The sequence below is a fragment of the Castor canadensis genome, chromosome 3 (genome assembly GCF_047511655.1).
Source record: "Castor canadensis chromosome 3, mCasCan1.hap1v2, whole genome shotgun sequence".
Classification (NCBI taxonomy): domain Eukaryota; kingdom Metazoa; phylum Chordata; class Mammalia; order Rodentia; family Castoridae; genus Castor; species Castor canadensis.
Genome location: NC_133388.1, coordinates 66,399,529 through 66,415,653, shown reverse-complemented (window position 1 = coordinate 66,415,653; position 16,125 = coordinate 66,399,529). Strand labels below are relative to the sequence as shown.

At 35.5% G+C, this 16,125-nt stretch overlaps 1 protein-coding gene across 2 annotated transcripts in view; it reads right to left on the bottom strand.

The window, feature by feature from the left end:
- The window catches only part of Sec23a (SEC23 homolog A, COPII coat complex component), a 116,017-nt gene that overhangs the window by 85,052 nt on the left and 14,840 nt on the right, over positions 1-16,125 (bottom strand). For both annotated transcript variants that reach the window (XM_074068116.1, XM_020169072.2), the window contains exons 10-14: positions 10,529-10,652; positions 8,453-8,533; positions 7,321-7,410; positions 5,945-6,051; positions 2,214-2,367 (exon numbers count right to left, since the gene is read on the bottom strand). In XM_074068116.1, coding sequence (XP_073924217.1) covers positions 2,214-2,367; positions 5,945-6,051; positions 7,321-7,410; positions 8,453-8,533; positions 10,529-10,652 — 556 coding nt within the window. The remainder of the gene's footprint in view (positions 1-2,213; positions 2,368-5,944; positions 6,052-7,320; positions 7,411-8,452; positions 8,534-10,528; positions 10,653-16,125) is intronic.

Genomic DNA, 16,125 nt, shown 5'->3' with positions numbered 1-16,125 from the left:
ACAGTAAGTAAAATGCCAGGAGAAAATGGAATCTAGGAAATTGAAAAAGTTCCACTTTAGAGGGATGGGCTCAGTAGTCCAGCAGGTGCTCAGCATGCACAAAACCTTGTGTTTAATTGCCAGCACCAAAAAACAACAACAAAAAGTTCCATTTAAAATAGTGCAACTGCCTGGCACAGTGACTCAAAACCTGTAATCCTAGCTACTTGGGAAGCAAAGACTGGGAGGAACATGGTTCCAGACCAGCCCAGGCAAAAAGTTCACAAGGCCCTATCTCAATCAACTGCCAGGCATGGTGGCACACACCCATCATTCCAGCTACACAGGGAAGCACAAACAGGAGAAAAGTGGTGCAGGCCAACCTGTACATAAAGTGAGATACTGTCTCAAAAATAACCAGTCCAAAAAGGGCTGGCAGAATGGCTCAAGTGGTAAAACTCCTGCCTAGCAAGTGCAAGGCCCTGAGTTCAAACCCCAGTACCACCAAAAACATTAAAAATTTTAAAAACTAAACACTACAATAAGCCAAAGCATTGATAACATGTCACATAATGCTGAAGGGGTTTGTGTAATAAGCTAAAAATAGTTTTATTCAGATTGGTGACTTAATAGGTTTCACTAATGGCAAGTCAGACTTTAAGTGGTATGAAATCCACAAAAACCTTTCTGCTATGAAAAGAAAATTTTCTTTTGTTCTAAACAAGGTCAAAATATATTTTATGATTGATCTGGAAACAAGTCCATGTTGGAGAATCTGTGTGAGTATTTATACTGATGGTGTCCCATCAATGGTTGATCTATGAAAGGTTGAATCTCTCATTTAAAAAGATACACTAATATTATCGTAACACTGCTTTCCTACAGAGAGATGTTGGTGTAAAAATAATAATAAATTCTTGGAGATGAAATGAAAAAAGTTCTGGATAATATTACAAAAGTGGCTTATATCACTATATAAAAGCTAGTTCCCTTACAGCTATTTTTTTAATTGCATGAAATAAAGAACCACCTGTTTGATAGCTTAAAAGATAATTAGTTACCTCTTGCATTTAATAGTTTAACAGTTCTCAACAAGGTATTTGAGCTGAAGAGTGAATGAAAAAGTACTTTCAAGGAAGTAACAGCCTGAGTTTGCTAAGTAAAAATGGAACATTAAAAACTTAACTAAAGCCAGATGCTAGTGGCTCTTGCCTGTAATCCTAGCTATTCAGGAGGCAGGGATTTGGAGAGTCACAGTTCAAAGCTAGCCCAGGCAATAGTTCTGCAAGACCTTATCTCGAAAAACCCTTCACGAAAATAGGGATGGTAGAATGGCTCAAGGTGTAGACCCTGAGTTCAAACCCCAGTACCTCAAAAAAAAAAAAATAAAAAATAAAAAAACTGAGCTAAATATAGGTATGATGGTACATGCCTATGGTCCCAGCTACTGGGGAATCAGAGGTAGATGGATTGTGGTCTGAGGCTGATCCTGAGCAAAAAGCATCTGACACTACCTGAAAAATAAACTAAAGCAAAAAGGTCTTTGGGCATGACTCAAGTGGTGGAGTACTTGCCTAGCAAGCAAGAAGCCCTGAGTTCAAACCTTGTTAACACTCAAAAATGAAAATTAAAAAAAAAAAATACTGAGCTTAATAAAGTCTAGTTCAGAATGTAACTAACGGGTTCCTGACATGTTAGAAAAAAATTCAAGTAAATCAATGTTACCAATAATTTTACTAGCACACATTTGGTAATTGAGATCAGATACTTAAGACTACACTTTTCAATGATGTATATAAGCTTATACTCCAATTAATTATTTTAAAAGATATATACATTTTAAAAATTCCATTAGAATGAAAACAGAAAACTAAAACCACAGCAATGAAGAAATATACAAAGTAAGAACAGAATTAAATTCTGAGCTAATTTCATACCAGCCAAAATAAATAGAAAAGTAATAGGTTACATATTAGCCATTCTTTCATTTTAAGGAAAAAAATGTATTCTAATTTGTTGGAGGTGACAACTGTTACTATGCTACTATCTCAGTAATTTGAACAGGAGTGCCTCATATGGTATTTCAGGTATGCTGTTAAGCACTTTGAAGGAGATTATCTAATAAAAAATATTTACTACAATGCTCACTTCAGCACACATATACTAAAAAAATATACATATATTTACTACAAATGAAAGCATAGTCTTAGAAAACCACACTGTTTACTTCTTACCAGTCGAATGAGCTGTCTGTCCAGCCATCTAAGCACATCTGGCCCTTCTTCTGTTTCTGCTCTATATATTGCCAGCCGGGCCATAAGAATGGCAGCGGCCTCCTGGTCAAAAGATGCAGCAATGTTTTGGATTTGAGTTTGAGCATCTGCCCAGCTAAAGAAATAAGAAAGCACAAAATGTTGCTGGATGATATTAATAATACCATAGCTGGCTACCACACAGATTTAAATTGAAAAGATACAGAAAACCACTACAGGACTGATGGAGGGGCTCAAGTAGTAAAACGCAGCCTAGCAAGCATGAAGGCCTGAATTCAACCGCTAATACCACCAAAAATATAATGGGTCAACAGCAGAAATACATTATTAGCAAGTAAACACATGCAAACTTGCTAGTTATAAATTATTTAGCTATTAAATAAAGTTCATGTTTTTAAAATCAAGTTTAAAGGATTTCCTGACAATGTAAAATCTGTCTTCTGCACTCTTAATAGCCTTTCACTGTGATTGTTACAACTAATTTCAAACCAAACTTTCTAGTACAAAGTTACTTTGTAAGTCCCAGTATTTGGGAGGCTAAGGCACAAAGATCTCGAGTTCAAGGCCAGCAAGGGGTACACAGCAAGACCCTGTCTCAAAATAAAAATAACTTTTCCATATGAAAAAGAAGGTAACTATAACTGTCTTCTCAAGAACCTGAGCTCTAGCCAGGCACTGGTGACTCACACCTGCAATCCTAGCTACTCGGGAGGCAGAGATTAGGATTGTGGTTCCAAGGCAGCCTGGGCAGAGTTCACAAGACGCATTCTCGAAAAAAACCCATCATAAAAAAGGACTGGCAGAGTGGCTCAAGGTATAGGCACTGAGTTCAAACTCCAATACCACAAAAAAAAAAAGAAAAAAAGTCCTGACTATCGAATGCAGTCAGGCTAAGATAACTTGAAAAGAAGAATGAAATGAACAACAACAAAAAAAAATACTATTCAAAACTGTAAAAAAAGAATGCAGGCTTTGATGGAACACGTGCCATAAAAGGCACCATAACAAATACTAGATTTCAATATTACCTGGCAGGGGAGATATCATGATCACAAATAATGTATTTCTATAAATAGCTTCATAAATTTTGTGCAAACGAGTTGAAATGTAAACTATGAAGTTCCTCAAAAGAAAGCTCCCTTTCTTTTGAAAGACTAACATAGCTTTTTAAAACTTTCCATTTAAAATCATTTAAAACAAAAAAGCTGTAAGACAAGCAGATTAAACTCCTATATATCCATCACCCAGATTCATTAAGTGTTACCATTTTAACACATGCTTCTTTATTTTCTTCCTTTATATATACACACATTTTTCTTCCACCAAATTTTAAGAGATCAAGTTGGAGATACTATGCCCTCCTCCCCTAAATACTTGTGTGTTTCTCCTAAGATCAAGAAAACCCCAATTACAAATCTGTGAAGTAATGCTATTATCCTATTATAGAACATATTCAAATTCGCCCAGTTATCTCAATTATATCACCTAAAATAAATTTTTTCTCCTGACATAGGATTTTACCCAGGACAATGGTAACATCTCTTCAGTATTCTTCAATCTGTATTAGTTACTCAGACTTTCTTTGCATTCTAAGACATTTTTAAATAGTGTAAACCAGGGGCTTTAATAAAATGTCCTCAATTTGTTATGCCCAGTTTTCCTAACGCAAATGTTTTAAATGTCCAGTTTACCTTGTACATGCATTTGTGTGTGTGTGTGTGCGCACATGTGCAAGCTGAGGGGACATAAATTAACAAGTTTGCCAAGAATCAGGAGTTCTAAGTTCCTGATCTGAAATAGGAACAAAACTAAGGCAATGCTCAGTTCACATTTTTCTTCAAATGAAAAATGGATTTCCCTTGACACTAGGCACAGATTTTAAGACAAAGCAATATAACAGACCAGTACACTAAATCTATGTATATTCCTGTGCTAAGTTATAGATTACCCAACATAACTAACATTCAGTTCAAATGTTGGGCTTGTGTCCATCACTCACCAAAATAAAAATAATTTCATGGTTTTCAGGAATGAAGGCAAAGTTTAAATATAATTAAATAAAAATAAGAGCTACTAATGCCTTTAAGTGCCCATTTTCTTACCAATGTCTAAAATGAGTAAATTTACACTGATCAATACTTACCCCAAAAGTCAAATTCAAGACAAATAAAGGTCAAAAGCCTATTTACCCCTAGACTCACTTCATCTAACAATTTCTTCCTGTCTAATTTCAGCCCAGAATTATTCCCCCCGCCTTTTTCATATATATGTTTTATAAATACATACACAGGAAGGATAACAAAGTAGTTGAGAAATTATTTATTCTAAATAAAAAAGAGGTGCTAAATTTAATTCAATTTGTCATCTCTATAAATCCTATACAAAGAATACATGACCAAATACATGCCTATTCAGAGAATTTGTCATACAGAAAACTTACCAGTTGTGCCTAACTATTCCCTTCCACTGATTCTGCCTACATCAACAAATTAGGACATGACGATGTTATACAAAATTACCCTATAATTTTGTGTGTGGTCTGAACAAGTGCTAGTGAAAGTTTGGTATGCAAACCAAGTATGTTTTGCCATAAGAATAGAAATAGAGAACATTCAGAAAATCCTGAGCAATTTCACAAAAGAATTTTATGTCTGATGAATCTAATAATAAAAAACAAGAACTTGTGTTCATTATAGTTTTTTAATATTTCATTTTCTAGAAACTCATTTTTATTGCACTTAATAAAAATATCTGTCCCCAAAGATTGAGGGGGGAAAAAAACAACTGTCCCGTTAGCCTAGACAGTTGAAGACTGATCTGTACACACCATCACATAGCATATGGAGTATGTTCAAGTCATTTGTATTCACCTCCTGAAACAGTACCAAGTCCACAAAGCAGAAGCTGGATGAAGACTTGATGAAGACTTGATAAATGAATTAAATGACTAATAACACTTGAAAAAATATAGTTAAGAACTTCATCAGCTGAAAAATGTTAATCAGTGTACTATATTATCAAGCATTTATGGTAGATGTCACATATATATATGTACTATATTATCAAGCATTTATGGTAGATGTCACATAATAATGTATAAATATATACATTATTGCCTATTAAAGGAAAATGGTTATTTGATTTTTCCTCTACTCTCATGGGAATGAGGTAGATAAAAATTTTAAGAGTGTGTCTTACATTGGTGGAGCAACTCAGGTGGCAGAGCACCTGCCTACCAAGCATGAAGCCCTAAGTTCAAACCCAAGTACACCCCCTCCCAAAACAAAAGTGTGTGCCTTAGGAATACAGTTTTTTTGGTGGCACTGGGCTTCAAGATTGCAAAGCAGGTGCTCTACCACTTGAGCCACACCTCACATCCATTTTTCTCTCGTTATTTTGGAGATGGAGTCTCATGAACCATTTGCCTGGGCTGTCCTTGAACCTTGATCCTTCTAATTTCAGTCTGCCAAATAGCTAGATTTACAGGCATGAGCCACCAGCACCTGGCAGGAGTATTTTTTAAAAATTGTTCTTACATTCTTACCAATGAATATTCTAACAAATAAGCGGGGTACTACAAATGTTCACTTTCCAGTAATAGATGCCACTCAAACCAGGTAAACCCAGCTTAGGAGTATGACCTTATAATGGTTTTTCATAAGTAAATTAAATTCCTGACAAATACAACTTACTTCCTAGCAATGGTGGTCACTCTGATGCGTCTCTGGCCACTTGAATGCTGATACTGGGTCACAAATTGGATTGCACCACGTCCTCCTTGAGGAATTGGAGCATTATGCTATGTAAAAATAAAGGAGTAAAAACTAAGCAAAATCTACTATGTTGTCATACAATCATAGACTATATATTTTCTAGCACTTACAAAATTCATTCTAAAATTGAAAGTCTCCCATCAAAGAAAAGCCCAGGGCCAAATGGCTTCACTACAGAATTGTACCAAACATTTAAAGAACTTATACCAATTCTTCTCAAAGAGTGGGATTCTTCCCAGGCATACATGGATTGGCTCAAGATATGCAAAGGAAAAAGCATGATTCACCACAGAATAAATGACAACAGAAGGAAGAACAAAATCCATATGATCACCTCCACAGGTGCAGAAAAGGCATATAATAAAATTCAACCTCCCTTTATGACAAAAAACACTGAGCAAATTAGGTCTAGAAGGAATGTACTCAACATAATAAAGGCCATACATGACAAGCCCATACCTAACATCATACTGAATGGGAAAAAGCTGAAAGCTTCCTAAGATCTGAAATAAGATAAAGGTGCCCACTTTCACCACTTTTACTCAACATAGTACTAGAAGTCCTGGCCAGAGCAATCAGGCAAAAGAAAGAAATAAAGGGCTTCCAAATTGAAAAAGAGGAAGTCAAACTGTCAGTTTACAAATAACAATCCTTCTCATACAGAGAAAACCCCAAACACTAAACCAAAAAGCTATTACAACTAATAAATTAATTCAGCAAAGTTACAGAATACAGAATATACAAAATTTAGTAGTACCATTATAAAAAAAAAAGAGGACATTTTTGAAATAGGAATCAAGGGCTGGAGATGTAGCTCAGTGGTGAAGCACTTGCCTAGTAATGGAAAAAGTAACAAAAGAAGGAAGGAAGGAGGTAGCAAGGAAGGAAAGAAGGAAAAACAGAAAGGACGGGAGAGAGAAAGGGAGGGGGAGAGAGGGAAGGAAAAGAAGAAAAAGAAGGAAAAGAAATAGAAATCAAGGAAGTAATTCCATTACAATAAAACCTACGAATTAAAACTTATGAATAAATTCAAAACATGAAAACTATAAAACATTTATGAAAGAAATTAAACAAGATACAAACAAACTGAAAGATATCTGTGTTCACAGATAGGAAAATTCAATATCATTAAAATGCCATACTACCCAAAGCAATCTACATATTCACTATAATCCCTACCAAAATACCAATGACATTCCTCATAGAAGTTTAAAAAAAAAAGGCCTGAAACTCGTAAGAAATATTCATGGCCTAAACGAAGCACTTATTTACTTTTCAAATACAGAAAGTCATACCTGATTAACAACCTCAAAATATATGGCTAAGGTTGAAGTGGGACTGAGTCCACATATCTTCCATTGGCAAGTGCCACCTGTTCCAATCTCCTGTAAAAACAAAACATAGTATGTTTGAAAAAAGAGAACTTAATTTATTAGTATAGTATATATTAAGAAAAAAAAGGGAAAAAAAATAATAAAAAACATTTTTTATGTTTCAAACTAATTCAATGAATGTTAAAGCTTAAGACTTTTTACACAGTATCACAAACATATTAGGATATAAAATCAAGCAATTTTTATATACCAAAATTGTTAAGATAATTAAAATTAAAATCTAAGTAAACAAAGTATTGATATAAGGTCTTCATACTATTGTCTTTAAAATCATATGCCATTAATGAAATATTTAAAACTAACATCTTTCTATCCAACTATTTGATCTGTGTAGAAGGATATTGACTTAACATGTATCAAATGCATATACGAACAAGTTCATATTAGAATTATAAGCAAATTCTCTAGAAAATTTAGATATGTATCTTCACCCTGCAAATTACTTATAAATTAATTTGGTAGTTTAGTCATTTTTAAAGCCAACTATTTTGTGTTATTTGTTCCATCATCCTCTCTACAATTACATGATTCTATGATTATACTTTCTCTAGACAGGACAAAGACAAAGAAAGAAACTGAAACTTAGCTGGTTATTTCATAGCTAATTCTGTTAACAAAAATCCATTGAGAATTATTTTTGGCTTTTAGAAGTCTCCAAATTTCTAAATCTCAAGAATTTTTTCTTAAAGTACACTATGGCAAGGGTAACTTGGGCATAAAAAGTAAAAGACTATGGTTGGAGACATGGCTCAAGCAGTAGAGCACACCTGCCTCAAAAGCGTGACGCCCTCAATTCAAACCCCAGTATCACCATAAATAAATAAATAAATAAATAAATAAATGGTAGTTTTAATTTACGGATGGATGGGAAATCATATGTGAAAAGAGCATTCACAAATAAAAGTATACCAATGAAAGCTGAAACACCATAGAATAATTTCAAAAGGAAAGCTATAGGCTACCACCCCAGGCCTCTGCTGGGGCTGTCCTGATAATTAACCATATTTTCTTTTTTAGAATAAAAGTGACTTACATTTTCAGACACACAGGGTCCTTTAGAATTAAGAGACACACAGGGTCCAATAGCTCCTGAAATCTTTATTTCCCTTGAAGTCTGCAAAGTAAGAATATGGTATGTTTGGTTTCCTCAAAGATAAACTCAGATGTCTGAAAGTATTTAAGAATATTCATCCATATTTAATACTTGAAAGTCAATGAAAATATGGAAACATTAAAAATTATCACTGAGCATTCTACACTGATAATAGTAATTCCCAATTTTAAAATCTATCCCTAATTTTAATCCTCTATTTCCATCAGCCACAGGTGGTCTCCATTTGGGAATTTGATCCTGAATTCAAATTCATATCATATCCAAAATTCACATTTCCTAATCCCAAACCTTAGACATTGTCCTCTATTGTTCCTCCACAGAAAATTAAGTATTCGAGTAGTCTCCTTCCAGATTCTACAGCCACCAAAATTTAAGCAACCACATTATCTTCTATCTAAACAAATTAGAAGGCAAGATTACATCAGTTTTCTTCAGATTCTTTTTCCTGACATATCCTGAATACCTCTGTCAGACAAATATTACCCAAAGCAGAGGTCGGTCTTCATTAACCTACAAATAACTTCTGCAGACATATGCATCTCCAAATTACAACCAACCACAAAATTAAAACTATTACTCTTATATTCCAATACAAACCCTCCATTTCCACTTGGCATTTTTCTCAAATGTTCCATGCTGATTCTCACCTGTTACTCTCCTCACACTAGTTTCCTAAGTAAAATGCATTTTCCTCTCACCTTTCAAAAACTATTCCAAGTTGTACTGCCCTAGGATAAAATGTGCTTTATGTATATATATATATATATATATTCACTTTTCTTCCTTAAACTTTTATACCACTTTTATTTTCTACTGTAAATTCATTCTATCACATATGTTGGTCTTATTTCTCTATCAAGACTAAGTTTCTCAGCCAGGTGCCAGTGGCTCACACCTGTAATCCTAGCTACTTAGGAGGCAGAGATTAGGCAGATAAAGATTTGAAGCCAGCCCCTGCAAAGAGGCTGTAAGATCCTATCTCAGGCTGAGCTCCAGTGGCTCACGCCTGTAGTCCTAGCTACTCAGGAGGCAGAGATCAGGAGTACTGTAGTTCAAAGGCAACCTGGGCAAATTGTTTGCCAGCCCTATCTTGAAAACACATAACACAAAAAAGAGCTGGTGGAGTGGCTCAAGGTATAGCCCCTGAGTTCAAACCCCAGCACTATAAACAAACAAACAAAAAGATTAAGTTTCTCTGTAACAAGACTTCCACCTTAGATATTCCAACATCTCTACAATTTTCCTAGCATAATGCTGGATACACAGCAAACATTCAATGAAATAACAAGCTTAGTAAGAAATATTTAATGAAAATTCAAAATCGATGTGCTTGTAATACATGTGTAATTATCACAAAATTTTTAGATCTCTTGAATCCAAATTTGAAATGAATGACAAGGGCTGGAGGCATGCCTCAAGCAGTAGAGAACCTGTTTTTCATGTATAAAGCTCTGAGTTCAAACCCCAATCCAAAAAAAACTTTCTGAAATGAATGACAGAATTCTATAACATCTAACCACAAACTGTTTTGTATCATTTCAAGCATGAAATAATAGAGAATAGTTTCCTCTTAAGTTAGATAAATTACGCCATTTTAAAAAAACCTAGCACTAAAAAAGATAAAACATACAGCTGGGCATAGCGGCATATCTGTAATCCCAGCACTCAGGAAGCTGAAGTAGGAAGACAGAGAGTTAAGAGGCCAGCCTGGGCTACATAGTGAAACCTTGTCTCGAAAATACATAAATAAATAAAAAGTTAAACTCACTGTAAACAAAAAAAGAGTTAAAAAGAATTTTACCTATATAATTCTACTTTTCTAACAATTGTTCAGAGATGCTCAAATTCTCATTGCGTATCTAATGACACATCTCTCTGGTAAACAAAATCTCTAACTCAGGGTTTCAATATAAAATAACCACCATTCTTAGAGCATATATTGAATTCAATTCTCTCTTGATAAACATACCACACACATCAAGTTTTGGTTCTTACCTTTATTTCTAATGTACCACCAAAGCCCATTTTAAACTGTCCATGCATATCTTTGGTAAAGACTCTTTGAAAAGTTTGTTTGAATAAGGAAGTATTGAAAGAATCACCCATCACCATGTATCCTCTGCACAGAAAGAACAAAAGACAATGTATATGTGACACAAGGAGCTGGGCTCATATGTTACCACAAAAATATATTACACCTCAAGACTACCAACTAATTTTCAGGCTACTTCCCAAAGTGTGCTATATTACCATTCATTTTTAAAACTCAGACACATGTGATATATTCACACCCTACAAATCATCTAATGCTGAGGGCCTATGAATGCCACTAACATTCCATTTGTCCTCAGTTATTTTTAAAATTAAGCTTTAAATGGTAATACAACCACAAGTTACAAAAATCAAAAGGCACAATAGGGTATACAATGGTAACAAATGTGTCTCTCCCACTCCTGTCTCCCAGTTCCCCATAACAGTAGACACCGAACATATAGCATGCATTCTTATTCTAAAAATGAATGTGTATGTATGCATGGTGTGTATGTGTGTGTTACACTCAGTTAATGAAAAGAGCGGCAAAAGGGAGTTATTTTCACTTTATGCGCTTATGTATTGTTTAATTTTTTTCGGTAAGCATGTACCTACTTTTTTAACTTAAACTTTTAGGGCTGGTAGAGTAACTAAAGTGGAAAGAGTACCTGCCTTGCAAACTTGAGACTCTGAGTTCAAACCTCACTGCCACCAAAAAAAAAAAGTTTTAAAAAATATTAATTTGAGAACAGAGGTGTGGCACAAGCAGTAGAGCACATGCTTTGCAATAACAAAGCACTGAGTTCAAACCAACTCCCACTAAAGAAACAAAGTTAACTTGCAAATAAAAACTATTCTGAAGTACCATTTATTCTCCAGTAGATTGGCAAAATTCACAATTTGACAACATTCTGTTGCTCAAGCTGTCAAAAAGCAGGCACTTCTATGTTGCTGATGCACAATAGTGCAACCCCAATGCACAGGAAATTGACACACCTGATAAAAATCACATACACATTTTCTCTTAACACAGCTACATTACTACCAGGAATTTATCTCAAAAGATTCCTGATGTTAACCCTCAAAGACATTATCCCACTCTGGCAAAACAAAAATACAAACCAAAGTAAACACATAAGGTTATTCATTGAAGCACTATTTGTAATATCAAAGAATGAAAACAATTCTAACCATTTGTCAGACAATAATTGAATAAAATATGCTACATCCACACAATGTAGTAATAGACAGATATCCAGGATATAAGTGAAAAACACAAGTAGGGGAAGAAATATGCAGAATATTCTGCCACTTACATAAAAAGGAAGGCATATGCATGTTACAAATATTTACATATGCCCATTTTCCAAAACACTTTAGGCATTTTTAAAAACTAAAGGATACAATCAAAACTTAAAAGTATGAAGAAGCAGCTGAGCATGGTGGCTCACATATAATCCCAGAACTCAATCAAGGCTGAGGCAGGAAGATCGAGATCTCAAGGCCAACCTGAGCTACATAACGTGTTCCAGGTCAGCCTGAGCAACACAGCAAACCCTGTCTTGAAAAAAAGAGAAAGAGAGAAGGCCATGCACAGTGGCTCAGTGACTATAAACCCAACTACTCAAGAGGCAAAAGATCTGGAAGACTAAATTTAAAGGCCAGCTCAGTCAAAAAGTAAGCAAGACTCTATCTAAACAAGCTAGATACGGTGGTGTATGCTGGTAATCACATAGGCATAGGTAGGAGGATCACAGTATGAGGCCAGCCCAGGCAAAAATCCCAGTACCAAAAAATAAATAAATAAATAAAATTTAAAATTAAAAATCCCAAAAGAACAAAAATTGATGTGGAAAAATTAATAGAAATTTTATTCTGAATGCTGACAAAAGTTGTGATTTACATGATCCTGGATACTACTTTAGATGAGATCTTTGTAAATTTTGTTTTCTACATGTTGACTGGTACATAAAATACAGTTGTACTTTGTAACAAAACTTCAGAGTTTCGCCAACTTCACATACTATAATTTTAATAGTTTGTAGATTCTTTAACATTTTCTAATTTTACACACATCATCTATAATGATCTATGTTACACCATACTTGACAATGCATCTTAGATAAATGACAACTTATCCCATCCCACTTCACTGCTCCCTTTTACAATAACCCTTTACAAAAAGGGTATCTATACCCTTACTTCTCAAAGTGTGGTCCTTTAGTATCACGAGGCAACCTGTTTAAAAAGCAGATTTCAAGTCCCTTCCTATATATACTAAATCAGAATCTGTACTTTGCAATACACCCAGTAAATCTGTACACATTAAACCCTGAGAAGTCCTTGTTTTCACCAGGTGTTTCCAATTCACTCCTCCTGTTCTTTTTCTAATTCCCTCTAGCTCAACTTTCACTGCTGTTAGCAAGGTCTCCAAAGACCTTTGCAGTGTTAAATTGCTTAATCTTCATTCTGCATTATTTTGTATCTCTCTATGATATTTGACAAAGCTGACCACACCCTCTACCTTGAAGCATTTTCTTCAATGAGCCTCCAGTTTTCATCCTCCCTAAGTAGCTCAATGTACTTTATTATTCCTCATTTCCCCAAGAATATGAACGGTCCATAGTTCAGTCCTGAGCCTCTCTCCCTTAACAGTTTTATCTTAACTTTATTGCTTTAAAAAATCAATACTCGGCAGGGAGGGGGCAGGGGGAAGGTACCCCAAACAATGTTTACACATGTGAGTAAATGTAAAAATGATAAAATAAAAATAATAATCAATACTCTTGACAACTTCCACATTTACATCCCCAGCCCAGACCTATCTCCTGCATTGTAGATTGCTGTATTCAACAGACTACTTGACATCTCGTTTATGTCTAATTAGTATCTCAAACCAAACATACTCAGAACTAAACTCTAAGTCTTCTCCTCATTCTTCCTACACAGTCTACCTGTTTTAATAAAGGGTAACTCAATCCTTGCAATAGGCTCCTGTGGTTTTCTCAAAATACCCCAAATCCAATCTACCACAAGACCTTCACCTTCTGAATATATTCAAAGTCAAACACCTATCACCTGTGCTACAACCACTCAGTATTTTGCATTCCTATGCTCTACTAAAAACAACTGATTTCAGAGATTCTCTTAAAATATTAAGTCAAATTAAATCAGTCCTCTACAGAAAACTCTATGACTTCTCACCAATCTTCCCTCATCACTCACTCCACTCAAGGTACACTGGCCTTCTTGCTATCTCTGAAACACTCCAGGTATGTTTTTGACATTGCACTTATTGCTCCCTCTGCTTGGAGCACTCTTCCTTCACATACGCACATATCTCACTCTCTCACTTCTTTGCTAAAACATCCTCTTTGATGAGGCTCTTCCTGCTTATCCTATGCAAACCTCTATCCTCTCTTTCTGACAGTTTTTTCTTCCTGACACTATCACTAGCTGACATCCTATGAACTTTGGTTATCTCATCGCCTCACATTAGAACTACACTATTTAACATGTGACCAAACTTAAAGCAGAGCAATCAATCCCTGGGTTCAATCTTCAACAAAAAGAAAGGAGAGCAGGAGAGGAGCAAAAGAGGGAGGAAATGAAATAAGAAAACAAAAGAATGGAAAAAGAAACAAGAACAAAAAGACTGCTACACAGTTGGTGCTCATTAATATTTATTACATGAAATAATAAAGTAAATATGCCTGAGAAATGAGTTGACACACCTAGTTGAGTTTTTTAAAGCCTAATTAAATTATCTTTAAAATAATGAGCATTAATAAAGAGGAGGGAATACTTCCCAATTCAGTTGGTTTGAAGCCAGTACCAGAAGACATCACAACATAGCTACAGTGCAATCACCCCTATGAAGATAGATACCAGAATCCTCAAGAAAGTACTAGCAAATTGAATCTGGCAATATAAAAAAAGGATTGACCATGACCAAGCAAAATTCATCCCAGGAATGAAAGTTAGATGTCAACATACAAAAATGAAGGCCTGCAGGAAACAGTGGCTCATGCCTGTAATCCTAGCTACTTGAGAGGCAGAGATCAGGAGGATAACAGTTCAAGGTCAACCCAAGCAAACAGCTCGTGAGAGCCTATCTCAAAAACATCCAACACAAACAAGGACTGGAAGAGTGGCTCAAGTGGTAGAGCACCCGCCTAGCAAGGATATGGCCCTAAGGTCAAACCCCAGTACCACCAAAAAAAATATGAAGGGCTACAGGTCAGGTGTGGTGGCACATATCTGTAAACTCAGCACTTGGGAGGCAGAGACAGGAAGATCTCAAATTCAAAGTCAGTCCTAGGCTACACAGTGAGAGCCTGTCTCAGAAACAACAGCAACAACAACGAAATCATGAAAAGTAACAAGGGCAGGGGATACAGATCAATGATAGAATATTTGTCTAATATGCGCAAGGCCGAGTTTGACACCTAGCACAAGCCAAAAAAAAAGAGAGAAAGAGAGAATAAACATGGAGGACTCACACTTCCTGTTTCTAAAACTTACTACAAAGCTAAAGTGGCCAAAACATTGTGGGTGTTAAGGTAAATGTAAACATACCTATCAACAGCAAGAATCCAGAAAAAAACATAAATCTATGGTCAACTGATTGTCAGAAAGGATGCCAAGACAATTTAATGAGAAAAGAGTAGTCTTTTTGGACTGGAGGTGTGGCTCAAGCACTCTCATTGTGAGCATGAAGCCCTGAGTTCAAACCCCAGTTCCCCTAGAGAGGGGAAAACAGTCTTTTCAACAAATGACACTGTGAGACAATTGGATATCCTAGTTCAAAAGAATGAAACTGAACCCTTTTCTCACTCAATATATGAAAATTACTGCAAAATTACTGCAAAATGGACCATAGACTTAACTGTAAGAGCTAAAACTGAAAAACTGTTAGGAGAAAACACACGAGAAAATCTTTGTGATCTTTGTTTAGGTAATGATTGACGAATGGGTGTACCCATACAGTGAGGGAATATTAAATGAAGTTAGACCCCTTTCTTCATAGATGAACTTTGAAAACATTATGCTGAATGAAAGAAGCCAATGACAGAAGGCCACACATTGTACTATTCCATTTATATGAAATACCAGAATAGGCAATTAGCAGTTCCTAGGATAAGAGGATAAAGGAAAGCGGAGTAGGAAGGAGCGGAGAGCTTCCCTCTAAGGTAATGCAATTATTCAAAAATTTAATTTTATTTAATTATGATGATAGTTGCACAACCTGTGAATACACTAAAAGTCAACATATCATACATTTTAAATGGGTAAATTTTATTTATTTTTTTTATTCATATGTGCATACAATGTTTGGGTCATTTCTCCCCCCTGCCCCACCCCCTCCCTTACCCTCATCCCACCCTGTCCCTTACACCCCACCCCCTCCATACCCAGCAGAAACTATTTTGCCCTTATCTCTAATTTTGTTGAAGAGAGAGTATAAGCAATAATAGGAAGGAACAAGGGTTTTTGCTACTTGAGATAAGGATAGCTATACAGGGAGTTGACTCACATTAATTTCCTGTGCGTGTGTGTTA